Here is a 13,689-nt window from a genome sequence, read left to right on the forward strand (position 1 = left end):
AACAAAGGATTTCGTCAAAGTGAGCTAACGTGATATAGACAAAAATAGGTCAGCTATTAATGCATTAGCACTCCACTGTATACAAAGACCTACTTCCCAAATAAGACCAACACCTTCCATGTGAGTCCCTGTACAGATGTGCATATTTACCCACAACGCACTGCTTTCATTTTTACCAGCACAGATCGTGGTCAGTCCCCCCCCCTCTGCAGTTCTCGCCCCAGATAATACACCTTCATTATTCATGTTGGCCTACAGAGAGAGCTTCACATGTCGCCTCCCCTCCACCCGTAACTTCCACATCAAGGCGGTTGGGATGATGCATTCACTGTCCTGTGGTAAAAATAAAACGCATTAGAAAAAAAAAATGCCCCATGCATACACATTTGTGGGATGGGAATGTGTGATTGTAAAAGATGGCGTTATTCTGCAGTTTTCACCTTGAACAGAGCAGCTTCATGCAGTCATGGAGCCGATTGAGCTCCTCCTCTTGCATTAAAGGAGCCGCTTGCTTGGACAAATGATTCCATTCATATTTGTGGCTCCAAAGCAGCACACACTCTTCCTCTTCTCCGCTCTTGTTTCCATTCAGTATCCGAGGGCTTCACTGGTCCATCTTGACGTAATTGAACAACCTTTAGAAAATGTTTGGGCATCACGACAGTAACTTGTTTTGGCCGATATAATGAATTATTTCTTTTGGATCGGGCTGCTTTAATTGGAAATGGAAACAAAAACATGGTCTATTTCCATGGCAGCACAGCATGTTTCCATAACTGAGGCAGGTTAACGAGATTAATACGCTTTAATTTAGACCAATTCTTTTGTGCCAGCAAAGACTTTGCACAGACATCAGCCAAATCTCAAAAGTTCTTTCTAGAACTGAAATCTGTGCCTAACATTAGCGATGTACCAATAAATCGTCCGGCCAATAAATTGACCCATATTTTTTATTTATTTTTGGAGACTGGTGATCAGCCTATTCTTACATGAGAAACTGATCTTAGCTACCTCCGCAAAGGTATGAAGATCAAACTCTGCTCCAGGCTGACTGACAGACCGGCCCAGCAGGTCACGCCTGCATGGCACGGTTAATAATAGTTAATAATAGTCACCCTACTGTTGCCACCTTAGTGACTTATCACTATTTGTAGCAAATTTTTAAGGAAGAAATTATCTGCTTAAATTGGAATCGGTAGGTCAGGCCTTTTACAGATCAGCGATTACAGATCTACAAAAATTAAGGAAATCTGAGTTAATTGATCTGTGCACCCCTAGTTTTGTAACCAAATGTGAGCTTTTGAAGTCTATGAATAAACTTGTTGGGTATTTCTGTCATTAGCTATTTCAGTAAATTAAGTTAACTTCCTTTCTGAATGGCACCATAACAACGTTATTTAAAAATTATATTGTTGTGTCTTTCTGAGGTTTTCAATCCACCTTTTCTTCTCTCTCCACTCAACTCTGCTGCAGGTGGAGCCGTTCTTCATCTGCCTCGCCCTTTTCGACTTGTCCAAAAACTGCAAGATCTCGGCCGATTTCCACGTGGACCTGAACCCTCCGTGTGTCCGGGAGATGCTGACGGACACCTCCGGTCAACTTTCTCCATCGTCTGACTCGGAGGGTGGAGGTGGAGGATCGGGAGAGGGCGGTGGAGGAGGAGGAGGAGGAGGGGTCATGGTGAACGGAGACTGTGGGAAGGGGAAAGGCCTTCCTGTTGTCCAGAGGGTGTCGGAGGCTCTGCTTCGCTTCCCCACACAGGTACAAGCTAAGCACTGAAAGCCTCATGTTTTAGCTCAATGAAGTCTCTAACCTCAAATGCTGAGATGCTAAATTGCTGCGTAGCTCTCACTGCTGCAGTTGCACCTCTGTACCTGCTATTTTCTTTTATGAGATGGGGATTTTTTCCAGCAGCCTTACCAAAGCAAAACCTTTTTTAATGCTCTGACATACAGTTTTTTTTGTGTGTGTTTGTAAGTCTACTATGTAACGTTGTTAGGTGGAGAAATAATTTAGCCATATTTATAGCTTCAATGTTACCTTCCAATAAATGCATCATTAGTGTAGCCCTTTAGTGGTAGCTTCCGCTAAATGCCCTGTTGATGTACTGCTTTAGCTTTTGCTAAATACACTGGTGGTGTAGTGCCATAGCATTAGCTTCTGCTAAATACCAAGTTGGTGAAGTGTTTCAGTATTAGGGTAGCTCATGTTTCTGAGTAGTAAGTTAGCTCCTCTAACTTACCAGTTTGTTTGGACGTCCTCTACTGGTTCGATGAATCTCTGTCCTACTTTTCCATCTCTGAATACGTGGAAGAATGTTTAATTTGTCTCTTTTTTGATTTAATTTGCCATCTGCAGTGAGGCAGATTTTTGATGACGGGAGTTTCTTTGATCTACCTTCAGTGTTGTAGGCTCTGGAAAAATGAAGCCTGTATGTGAGCACTGGCTTTGGCTGTGAACTCAGCAGCACGCACAGCTTGTTCTCACTTTTTCCTTTCTTCTCAGCAGCCGTCAGTTTGATTCTTTCCATGTCACCAGACCCAAGTGAACTAGGAACACCGCAGGAGTGTTCAGAACTCGTAAAGTTTTTCTTGTTTTGTCAGAAAGCAGTGCAAAATGTCCATACATTTAGTTGTGATTTTTATTGAATACACTAACACACCATAGTTAGTTTTCAATATTGTTCACAAATAAAAAATATGCTAAAAGGGAGAGCATCTGTATGCAGCCCCCTTTACTCTGACAACCCTAAATAAAACTGCAACGTTATTTCTGTATAAATAGAGCTGCCTGTGATAACTCAGGAGGAGCTGAAAAGATTCACAGCTAGCATCAATGCTACTTCACATGCTATTGTCTGGTGATGGCAAAACAACCAATCCATGAACAGCATTTATTTTTCCTGACTCTGATTGGCTCTAACCTCAAGAGCAGAGACGAGGAAGACTGTTGACTCTTAGCTTGTATGGTAGTGCTAAGACTGTTTCCGTTGTGAATATTAATACATATTTAGGTATATTTGGTGTTTTGAACTATTAATATATATATTAGTGGTTTTTTTAGAGGGAATCTCAACTATTTGTGATTTTAGTGACCAGTATATCCCTCTTGTTGGATTTTTTTCCCAGTTTATATTTTGAGTCCATAATTACTTCCAGATCCTTTTCTCCCCAAACGCCTGACTACTTTGTTCTATTACATCTATATGAATGTGTACTTATTGGTACAGAGATTTTATATACATATTTGTTGTTGTCTTTTAGGAAGACAACAATAAGTTTTGATTAAATTATGTGACTTGAAATGTGGTGAAAAGTTTGGACACCTGGTCAGATGAGACTAAAGTTGAGGCTACATTTAAACCCAGAAGTCCCTGAACATCCTGTCTGCCTGGTGAAACATAGTGGTGGCAGTATCATGCTGTTTTTTTTTGTTTGTTTTGTTTTTTCAAGTAATTTCTTCCTGAGATGTAAAGTATTCTCTTTGAAGCCCAGCAGAACGCTGTGATATTTGAAAGTGTGGCGCTGCAGCAGCCAGCCGCCACTCTGCTTGGACTGGTCCACTCAGCTTTAAAGCTAAACAAGCGGCTCGGCGTTCCTCCTGGGTGATTACAGCGTTAACAGAGCCCAGTGTAACGGAGTTGGGCTGGGTGTGGTCCACGCACGCAGCCTCCACCTCCTGTCTGCTCTGGTAATTGCAGCTCTGAATCATCTGCCTGGCCTCATGTGACCATGAGTCTCAGCTCGTGTTGAGCTGTGATGGTGGCAAGGACTACTTTGTGGCTCTTGAGACCAAACTTTGTGCAGCGTTTTTAAACCGGCTGCTGGGTAACGATCATGTCGGAGCCGAAGCAGCTGGTTGCGTTCGGAAGACATTTTTGTTTCTTTCCTCTTCAGAGTGTTTGAAACTGGAACCTCGAGCAAGAACTCTTCACACCCGACCAAATATACATGTTGCTGCCTTGCGGTTTTCCTGCAGCTCTACTTTAGCCTCAGCTGCTTCCTCTGCTCTTGTTTGTGACCTGATGGTGTCTGATGTCACTGTAGATCTCCATCAACTATGAGGCGACTATGCAAAATGGAAAATAAACAAATGTGTTCATATCTGCTTATTTGTTTGATGTGTTCCAACCACAGAGCTTATTCTTTTACATAAAGTGTGATAATGAAAGAAAAGAGTAGACGAAAAAGAAAACGGTGTTTTATTCAGCTTTCTAGAAACAGCAGTCTCTGTGGGTACAGTTGATTCTACTATCTTTGTTCTCTAGAAGCTGACATTTTTACATGATTTTCTATAGAATAGGTCAGCAGCTGGGTGCTTTCGCATGATTGTTTCTTTCCTCTTCATTTTCCCTCCATCCATGCGGATTGGATGGAGGAATGTGTGTGAGCAGCACTTCTCAGGTCTGGAAACATTCTCCACTGGATTTAGGTCTGGAGTACCCTAAAAAAAGATGCTTCCATCCATCCATCCATCCATCCATCCATCCATCCATCCATCCATCCATCCATCCATCCATCCATCCATCCATCCATCCATCCATCAATCAATCAGCCTTTATTATGTGTCTTTTGTTTGAGGCATTTCTAGCTCATATTTTCCTGTTGACAGATTCTTCCGCCTGAGCTCTGAATCTCTGCGGCTCCTCCAGAGTAACCGTATAGAACGATGGGTGTTAGACGCAAAACAAAATATGTCTTTTGTCTATAAAAAAAAAAAAAAAGTCATTTTAATTTCAAAAGGACCAAAAGCTTTCAGTGACTTTTAGTCAAAAGCAGACTTGGATTAGTCAAAAGCATTCATCCTCTTCCTCCTCTCTCTTCTTCTCTTGTTTTTCGTCCCCAGGGCATTTTCTCGGTGACCAACCCTCATGCGGATATCTTCCTGGTGGCCCGAGTGGAGAAGGTTCTGCAGAACGGGATCACCCACTGCACCGAGCCTTACATCAAGACCTCGGACACCAACAAGGTCCCCCCTCTACTCCCCCGCTGCTCTTCACAATCAGCACATTTTACACACTCACACGTTGCTCCGTGTTCACGTCTCCTCCCATGTTTCCCCAGACGGCTCAGAAGGTGCTGAAAGCTGCCAAGCAGACCTGCCAGCGCCTGGGCCACTACAGGATGCCTTTTGCCTGGGCGGCCAAGTAAGGCAGCGTGTTGGGGTGTGTGGTTGGTCTGTGCGGTGTGTGTGTGTGTGTGTGTGTGTGTGTGTGTGTGTGCGTGTGTGTTGGACCTTAACGCTGAGCCTTCTGCTCTGACCCAGGCAGGTGTTCAAGGACGCTCAGGGCAGCCTGGACATGGATGGGAAGTTTTCTCCTCTCTATCGCCAGGACAGCAGCAAAATCTCCACAGACGACCTGCTGAAGCTGCTGGCCGACAGCAGGAAGTGAGTGACCATCATCGCTTCACGTGGAGGGCCCTAATTCTCTTTAAGTCTAAGTTTGACCCGGCATCAGAGCAAGTGCCTCGCTCATATACGTCACTTTCTCTGGAAAATCCAAACTGTTCAGTATTTGTGCTGTTTAAGTTTCAGAAAATCTCTTTTTTTAATTTATGTTATTTTATTTATTTTTTTGCTTTTCAGACCTGAGAAGAGCAAACTGCAGATCGTTCCAGGACAGCTGAATGTGACCATTGAATGTGTCCCGCCGGATTTCTCAAGTATGTTCATGTTTTCATGGCATCCTGCTGAGTGTTTTATTATCACGCCAATGGAACAATGCTGCAAACTTTACTGGATTCTACTGGGATCTTATGTGATCAACACCAAGTGGCACATATTTGTGAAATTCGAAACATTTTTGTATTTTCTTTGGCTTATTTATCTTACAAAAACAAGTCTTAAAAGTGTGGAGTGCATTTGTGTTCAGCCCCCTGGACCAATACTTAGTTGATCAACCTTTTGATTTTTTCAGAGCATAAAATCGTTTCAGTCCCTTCCTACTTTATCTATCAGTGGTGAGCACACTTCCTCTCATGTGCTAATAGCAGAGCAAAAGTTTTACTCAGCACTTTAGCATCTTGCTAACTAACAAATGAAATTTTCCTGATAAATTATAAAGTTGTAATTTTTTTGGGGTTTTTTTTCTATTTGTGTGAATAAATAAATAAAATTATGTATCATTGTAGCTCTGGAGTTGAGCTGTGGCTTAGTTTCTAGTGACAAAATGTGAGAAAGTCCAAGCGGTAATGAGGCGCTGTAACAAAGTTCTGTGGTCTCTTGTTTCCTCGTTCAGCTGTTGGTACTTTTATCTAGAGCACAAAAGAACAGAGGAAGCCTATGTTTCTAGATCGCCACGATTACATTGGAAGAATTTGTAAAGATCAAACAAGTAGCGATCTTTCAGAACATGCAACTTGTCAGATGAGTGTTTCTGGGGATAATTAAGAGAAAAGCAGGTGATATTTTGGCTGAGTGACACAGTCCAAATGGAAATAAGAATGTGTGGCAGCTTGAGATCATCCGATGTCTTGATGGGAGTGCATAAAAAGCACTAAAAGACATAGTTCAGAAAAGCAGCTCAGCATCGTGTGCTGAGTGATGCTTTCTTCTGTTTTGATGCATCTGGGTTTGTACTGCGACACGGCTTCACTGTCGATCCCCTCGATTAGCGGATAATGGAATCAGCGCAGCAGAAGTGGGCTCTGCTTCTCTCCGTCCTCTGAGCTGACGGAGCTCTCTGTGCCGCAGACACGGTGACGTCCTCCTACATCCCCGTCAAGCCCTTCGAGGACGGCTGTGAGCGGGTTTCTGTGGAGGTCGAGGAGTTCCTTCCCGTGGAGGCCAAGTACAACTACCCCTTCACCACCTACAAGAACCAGCTCTACGTTTACCCCCTGCAGCTGAAATACGACAACCAGAAGGCCTTCACCAAGGTAAAGCCCACCAGAACCGTGCGTGAGAGCCGACAGCGAGGGCCACAGTGAGGCAGATGTGACACGTTGGGCTCAGCGGGTCACTGACTGTTCCTCCCTCCTCCTTCAGGCTCGGAACATCGCTGTCTGCATGCAGTTCAAAGATTCGGATGAGGAAGGTTCTGTCCCTTTAAAGGTGAGTCTCTAAAGCAAGCTCAGCTGCCGTCGCAATTATATTCTGAAATAAAATCCAGTGCAACCAGATACCTTCAGAAGTCACCTAACTGGTAAATTGAGTTCCTCTGTGTGTAACATCTTATTTATGGTGTAAATGAAGTACATTTAGCAGTTTTAAATACCTCTTTTCCCTCAATATTAAGAGTTTTGGATGCACAGATTTTGCTAATTTTGGGAGACTGTTGATCAGCCAATACTTACCTGAGAAACCGATCTGATCAACTGACCTTACCCACCTCTGCAAAGGCCTGAAAATCAGCCAGTGTTCCCTTTTGTGGAGAGAGACGACTGACTGACCCGTCCACTGGGTCTCGGCTACCCATCGTGGCCAGCTTGGTGATTTTCTTACTACGTTTAGCAACATTTCAGACTTTAAAAAAAAATCAACATTGGCCAATTCAGAATCTGAATGTCAGGCTTTTAAAAGATCAGTGATCAGCCTGCAAACTGCAACTATAACTATAAACCGTTAGATCAGCAAACACTATGAAGGTTTCTGTGTGGGCCGAGAGGGTGCTGGCGATGAAAAAGAAAACTCTGATACATTTTCACCTATCTGGTCCACAGAAGTCTGTTTTGATTAGCTGGAGGGTGGATTTGAGAGTGGCGGTGTCATGATGGGGGGCTGTTTCGCTGCCAGTGTTTTTGGTTTTTTGTAGAGAAGGTCAGGCGTCCCAAACACATGAAACTGGTTTTACAACGGATAAAGTGGACAAACACTCAACGTCTCGACCTCAGTCCAGTCCAAAATATAATGATGATGCCTAGAATCTGGGTCTGTCAGGTAACAGAACTTTTTAAAGGAACGCCACTAATTCTGTCGAGAAGAGAGATCAAATCTGACTCTTGCCTTTGTTGTTATGGCTGGGAGATGAATGGTCGCGTTTTTTTCCTCTTTTTCTGTGGTTGTTTTATTTCTCACTTTCAAAAACATTCATGTTTGAGGCTTTTAATTAAGCCGAGTCAGACGGATGAAGAAAAAGCAGCGAGGCGAGTCGCTTCTCAGCTGAAACAGCCCCACACACCAGGCACATCCCCTCCGGTTCAGCCAGTGGAAATAGTTTTGTTCAAGCAGCAGGAGCCGGCAGCAACACCTGCCAGGAGATGTGATCAGGGCCAACCGGAAGAGGGGCGTTTTTGTATCGGACTCAAACGTGCCTGAGAGAACGTTGCCTGGTGGCTGATGGACGCCGAGGGAATTTCCCCTCGGCTGTAAGCTGCCGATGCAGTCACTCATTCACTCTCAGCTTCCAGCTACATGAGACATCAGCTGGGATCGCGTTTCCGGTGGTGAAAATGTGACGAGTCGGGTCAGGTTTTTTTCTGAGTGGAAGCTGCTTGGTGTTGGGGTTGTGTGCGATACGGCGCAAGCTCCAACAGGACAACATGTTGGGAGAGAGCGGTGATAAGATCTGGAGCAGCCGCTCCTCCACCCTCATCCTGAGTCAGGTAATCATGGCCGCCATCGGCCCGCCCGCCGCAGAGCGCTGGGCCTCCGGGCGTGTGTCTGCACTCAGCTCCTGCAGCGTCAAAAAAACCTTCCGTCTCTGCCTCTAGCCTGGTGGGACTTAAACACTCATTCAGTCCAATTCCAGCCACACTGTCTCTGGCCAGGACGGCTCGTTATCCTTCATTTCAGATGACAGCATTTGTTAACGTCCTAATTAAAGCGCCGGCTCGTCGGAGCGGTGTGGAATCCTTGTTCGTTTCTCCTCATTAGAAACATTGTTGATCCCACACGCATGACCATGTTTTTCCATAAAGCCCCTGCTGATGAGGGTTCCTGCTCTGCTTAGATCAGTTGGATTTTAGTTTAACTGCACAGAGGCAGGAAGTGAAAGTATGTGAAGTGATGTTTGGGTTTGGAGTTGGCATCCGTTTCCTAGGAAAAATTATACATTTCACAAACTTTCAGAAAAGTTTAGCTTTGAAAAAAAAAAAAAGGGCGAGCAAAAAAGAAAATCAGAATTATGAGAATTAAGTCAGAAAGCTGAGGAAAAATGAATAAATCTGAGAAAAAAAGTGGAAGTTTTAGACACAAAACTGAATTCTGAGGGGAACAAAAACGGAAATCTGAGAAAAGTAGAAAAAAAAATCTTTTTTTTTTTTATTGGCCTTAATTTTAATCCAGATGATGATATTTCTTTTACTCAAATAAAAGCAAGAAATACATATTTTACATTATGACTGTATTCACTACTGATTGAAAGAGTCATAATAAAAGTTGTAAATTCTAAATTTAAAAAGTGAGAGATGTTATAGTTTTGAGGAGTCAGAGTTTAACGTTGCATCCTGAAATCACCTGCAGGAAAAAAAACCCATAAACTCCTGAAAATCTGTCAGATTGTGAACATAAGCAAGTTCACACATTTTTATGCAGGCATCCATCTGAAAGATGCAATAAAGCCACCCTTATCACTGAAGAGTGAGAACATCCTATTGCTGCTTTAGAATGGCCCAGTCAAAGTCCACACCTAAACTCAGTTGATAATTTGAGCTCTATCGCATTAAAAATATGTAAAAATGCCAGTCAGCCTCTACTTGTTGGTTGAAAATCTGAAAACATAAAATCTGAAACTGACATAAATTTAAAAACTTAAAACCAGCTGAAAGAAAGATGTAGTTTAATCTCTTCTTATTCTGGACACATTCGTTTGGTTTTCCAGATTTAAAGTTCAAAAGGTAACATTTTGTTTAAACTTTTCTCTTTTCAATTTCAGCTAGTTTTTGTTTTCACACATACGATAATTATGTCCCGTTTTTGCCTCCATACGGCTGCAACACGTAAAAACATATCATTCTTTCAACAATATGTTGCGTTCTGTCGTCACCTAACAAAATACTGAAAGAATCTTCAAGCATTACGGAGTGGTTCAATCTGTGTAAATCATTCTGATTATGCTGTTGCAGAATAAAACATTTTTGTTCACTTGGACTAAATCTTTTCCACTCCTGAACTGCCCAGTTGCTCGTCAAAGCATAGCCATCCACTAAACGTCGTCCGTAACCTCAGGTTTCAGTGAATCTCACGGCTCTTTGTGTGCTTCTCTTCCTTCTCAGTGCATCTACGGCAAGCCGGGGGACTCTCTCTTTGCCAGCGGCGCCTACGCAGCCGTCCTGCACCACAACCAGAGCCCCGACTTCTACGACGAGGTCAGACTCTGTTCCCTCCATTTTGACTGTAAACTGTAAAGTATGGAGTAAGACGTTCGCTCAGGCTTTCTTCAAACCGATCAGGATATTTGCTCGTTACTGAAATGCCTGAGCAGCCCGAGATAATCCCACAAATCTGCCTGAGGACAGAGCTGTGAACTCGCTGAGTGAAAGAACAAGGCGGTGGTTCCAGAGGGGGCGGGGGGTCAGTGGGCTCCATATGGCTGTGGAATCATGGGGATTAGGATCTTAAGCAGGTTTAACATAACCTGCCTCAGCTTTTATGGAGGAGTTTCTCCAAAAATGACACCATGATCAAGGATTTGTTCCTGTGTAAAATGTAAATCTAGACGGGCTTGTTTAGCCGTCACAATCTCGTGCAAATTTCTAATACGTCTACTCCAAATTTTTTCCGAAACAGCGAATATGAAAGATGAACTGCAGATGAGAATTCAGTCTCAGTTGCTTCCCAGATCTAGAGTTTTCCCTCCAGCTCCAGCCGTTCTCTGCTTCATGTTTCATTTCCTGTCATAAAATCGCCATGTGAATCACAGGCAAACGGCTTTTCCTTTGCTGCTGCTGCCCTCTAGTGGAGCTAAAGTGTTCTGCTGCGTCACAGGAGCATGTGGGGTCAAAGCATGCAGTAGAGGTTGAAATAATATTATAGAGATTGGTTTTTATCAATAATCAGTTTTGCTTTTTGTTCACATGAATTCTCTTGGAAAAGAAAATTATCCATAACTAGGTAGAAAGTTTTAAATCAAATGTGGCAAGAGATTATTTTATCACCTGCCTTTTATAGACTGGTTTAGATTTAGTCATTTAGTTTTGGAGAAGCATATTTAAAAAAACACAGGATGTTTAAGGTTTCACACTATATGATTTATTCTGTTATGTAAAAGACGATAAAAGAATAAAATGTTCCTGCCTTTGATTTATATTTAGTTTACACATTTCATCTCAACTTGAATTTTTATCAAACTTTTAATTTTCACAGTGCCCAATAAAATCTCCTCTTGAGATGCTGCCTTTTCTTCCTTAAAGTAGAATTCTGTCTTCTGTTTTCTAGATTTTTATTTTTTTTTTAAATTATAGCTCTTTCTGTTAATGAAAGGAAAACGGAAACAATGCATTTTGGTAGGGCACCGCACTATGAATAAGGCAAGAATATGGACTCTATTGGGTCATTATTTAGAGTTACTGTTTAAGAGAAACCACAAATGCTCATTACGTGGATTATTTGAAAGGACTTTTTTGTTTTTCATTTAGGCCTTCTGAGCTCAGTTTTAGGTTGGACTTGAGTAGGTTGTTAAAACTGAGCCTGTTTAACTAAACACTACACTTGACCAAATTAACTAATTAACCCCCTTTTGGGGGGAAGATGGCTCTGATTCTGTACTCGGCGTTGGTATAAAAGTGAAATGCTGCTGTTCCGCTGCGTGCAGGTTAAAATCGAGCTGCCGGTCCACGTGCACGAGAGACACCACATCCTGTTCACCTTTTACCACGTCAGCTGTGAGTCCAGCAGCAAGGCGAGCAGCAAGAAGAGAGACGGCGTGGAGTCACTGGGTGAGTCTGACCGGAGACCAGAGGCGCATGTCCGTACAAAGTGATTCAGAAAACAGAATTTACTGGGATTGGCAGAGGGTGCACAATATATCCAATTGTGATGTTAGTGTGTGGAATGTTGACCACTCGATTTAGGTTTTATCCCCCCCCAAAAAAGCCACAATAATTGAGAAAAATATGAATTTAAAGCTAGTAATATTTTTATTTAATTATTTCAAGCATGTTCAAACATTCATAGTATTAAAATGTCTGATGTTCACATAGTATTTGAAAGCACATATATACACACAGTATAAAGTTTGGTCAAATTAATCAATTGATTAATGTATTTATTTTATTTTATGACTGCCTACAAAAGCCGCTGTAATTCCACACCAGAACAGAAAATATTTGTCATTTGCTAATAACATTTTGATATCTCTGGCACTTTGTTTATGTCATTTATATGTCATAATAAAATGTTTTGGGTCTAAAGGTGACACTTGAGGTACTCCTAATATCTTAATTGTGAAAGTGGTTGATGTGTGTGCAGTACATGAAGAAAGTCTAAAATGATTCATATTCCTGGTAGAAATAAGTTAGAAAAATTATTTTTTGAATGTTATTAATATTATTATTTTTTTCTTGTGATTTTTTAAATATAATTTTTCATTAATTAAAAAAACAAACAAACTAGAAAACAATTATGTTTCTTCTTTACTGGACCTAATAATAACAATAATGATAGTAATATTTGGAGTTTTGATGCTGGAGTCTTGACTGAAATCTAATCAAGTGTCAGTGGGAGGAGTCGATGATTAGGGTGATGGTAAGGAGGCCTTCCAACCTGAAAAGATTTGGAGCTAACAACCAAAGAAAAATCATTAAAGTACCAGAGGAAAAGCACAAAACACATTATCAGATATTGTAAAAAAGTTTTCATTCCTGAAAAGCCATTTTAATTTTTCCTATTACAAATGTAGACAGTTTTAAACATGCCATAGTTTATTAAAACATAACTGGTGCTCCTTTTCATGAAAAAAAAAAAGAAAAAATGTTTCACTATGGGGTTTTTTTTCTAACCGGTTTATTAATAATTTAACCTTATCTGTGTTTGTTTCACCTAACTGAAATATATTTTTCTTCAAATTAATAAGGTCATTAATAAATAAATCTCTGATATATTCCTTCTCTCATTTTCATGACACTTAGTAAATCTAAATAATTTTGGTAATTCTGACTTAAAACACGAGAAGCTTTGTCTGATTTAACATTTCAGGGAGAGACAAAGGTCTGTGTGTCTTTTTAGTTATTGTACGCAAACTTTTGTTTTCAACTGAATATTACTGTTTCCGTCAGGAATTTTTTATTTTATTTTTTTTAATGCAGAAAGAGTGACATTTCAATACAAATGCTATCAGTTGGTGTAACTGAGTGTGGAGCAGGAAACGTGTGGAGGCAAAAAGCTACAGAGAATCTGAGCTGCTGGATGGAGAATTATTCTGTTGTGATAGTTGTGCTCAAATTCTTATTATTGTTATTTTTTAGAAATAAAGGCTGTATGAACAGCCTTCAGATTCACAAATGTGTCCTGAATGTTAATGTTTCGCTTTTGCCGTGTTGACGTATCTCTACTGTTCCATCTCATGTGACTCACATTCTGTTCATTTGGTTCACCTTCATGTTCTTCAGTGGGATACTCCTGGATGCCTCTGCTCAAAGATGGCAGGATGCAGTCATCGGAGCTCCAGCTGCCTGTCGCTGCTGCTCTGCCTGCTGGGTATCTGTGTCAGGACAGCAGGAAGGTACATCCTCGTTCTCTCAGCAATCTGAATACCTGATTCAGAAGCTCAATCCGTCCGCGTCCTGTGCGGATTATCTAAACAAATGATAA

At 41.5% G+C, this 13,689-nt stretch overlaps 1 protein-coding gene across 3 annotated transcripts in view; it reads left to right on the top strand.

Annotated features, from left to right (window-relative positions):
• dock11 (dedicator of cytokinesis 11) overlaps positions 1 to 13,689 on the top strand; it is a 76,899-nt gene that overhangs the window by 18,646 nt on the left and 44,564 nt on the right. For all 3 annotated transcript variants that reach the window (XM_044097962.1, XM_044097964.1, XM_044097963.1), the window contains exons 12-21: positions 1,474 to 1,761; positions 4,846 to 4,968; positions 5,064 to 5,146; positions 5,266 to 5,388; positions 5,587 to 5,663; positions 6,694 to 6,878; positions 6,988 to 7,053; positions 10,155 to 10,247; positions 11,693 to 11,816; positions 13,488 to 13,600. In XM_044097962.1, coding sequence (XP_043953897.1) covers positions 1,474 to 1,761; positions 4,846 to 4,968; positions 5,064 to 5,146; positions 5,266 to 5,388; positions 5,587 to 5,663; positions 6,694 to 6,878; positions 6,988 to 7,053; positions 10,155 to 10,247; positions 11,693 to 11,816; positions 13,488 to 13,600 — 1,275 coding nt within the window. The remainder of the gene's footprint in view (positions 1 to 1,473; positions 1,762 to 4,845; positions 4,969 to 5,063; positions 5,147 to 5,265; positions 5,389 to 5,586; positions 5,664 to 6,693; positions 6,879 to 6,987; positions 7,054 to 10,154; positions 10,248 to 11,692; positions 11,817 to 13,487; positions 13,601 to 13,689) is intronic.

This window comes from Gambusia affinis, linkage group LG18 (genome assembly GCF_019740435.1).
Source record: "Gambusia affinis linkage group LG18, SWU_Gaff_1.0, whole genome shotgun sequence".
NCBI classification, from domain to species: Eukaryota; Metazoa; Chordata; class Actinopteri; order Cyprinodontiformes; family Poeciliidae; genus Gambusia; species Gambusia affinis.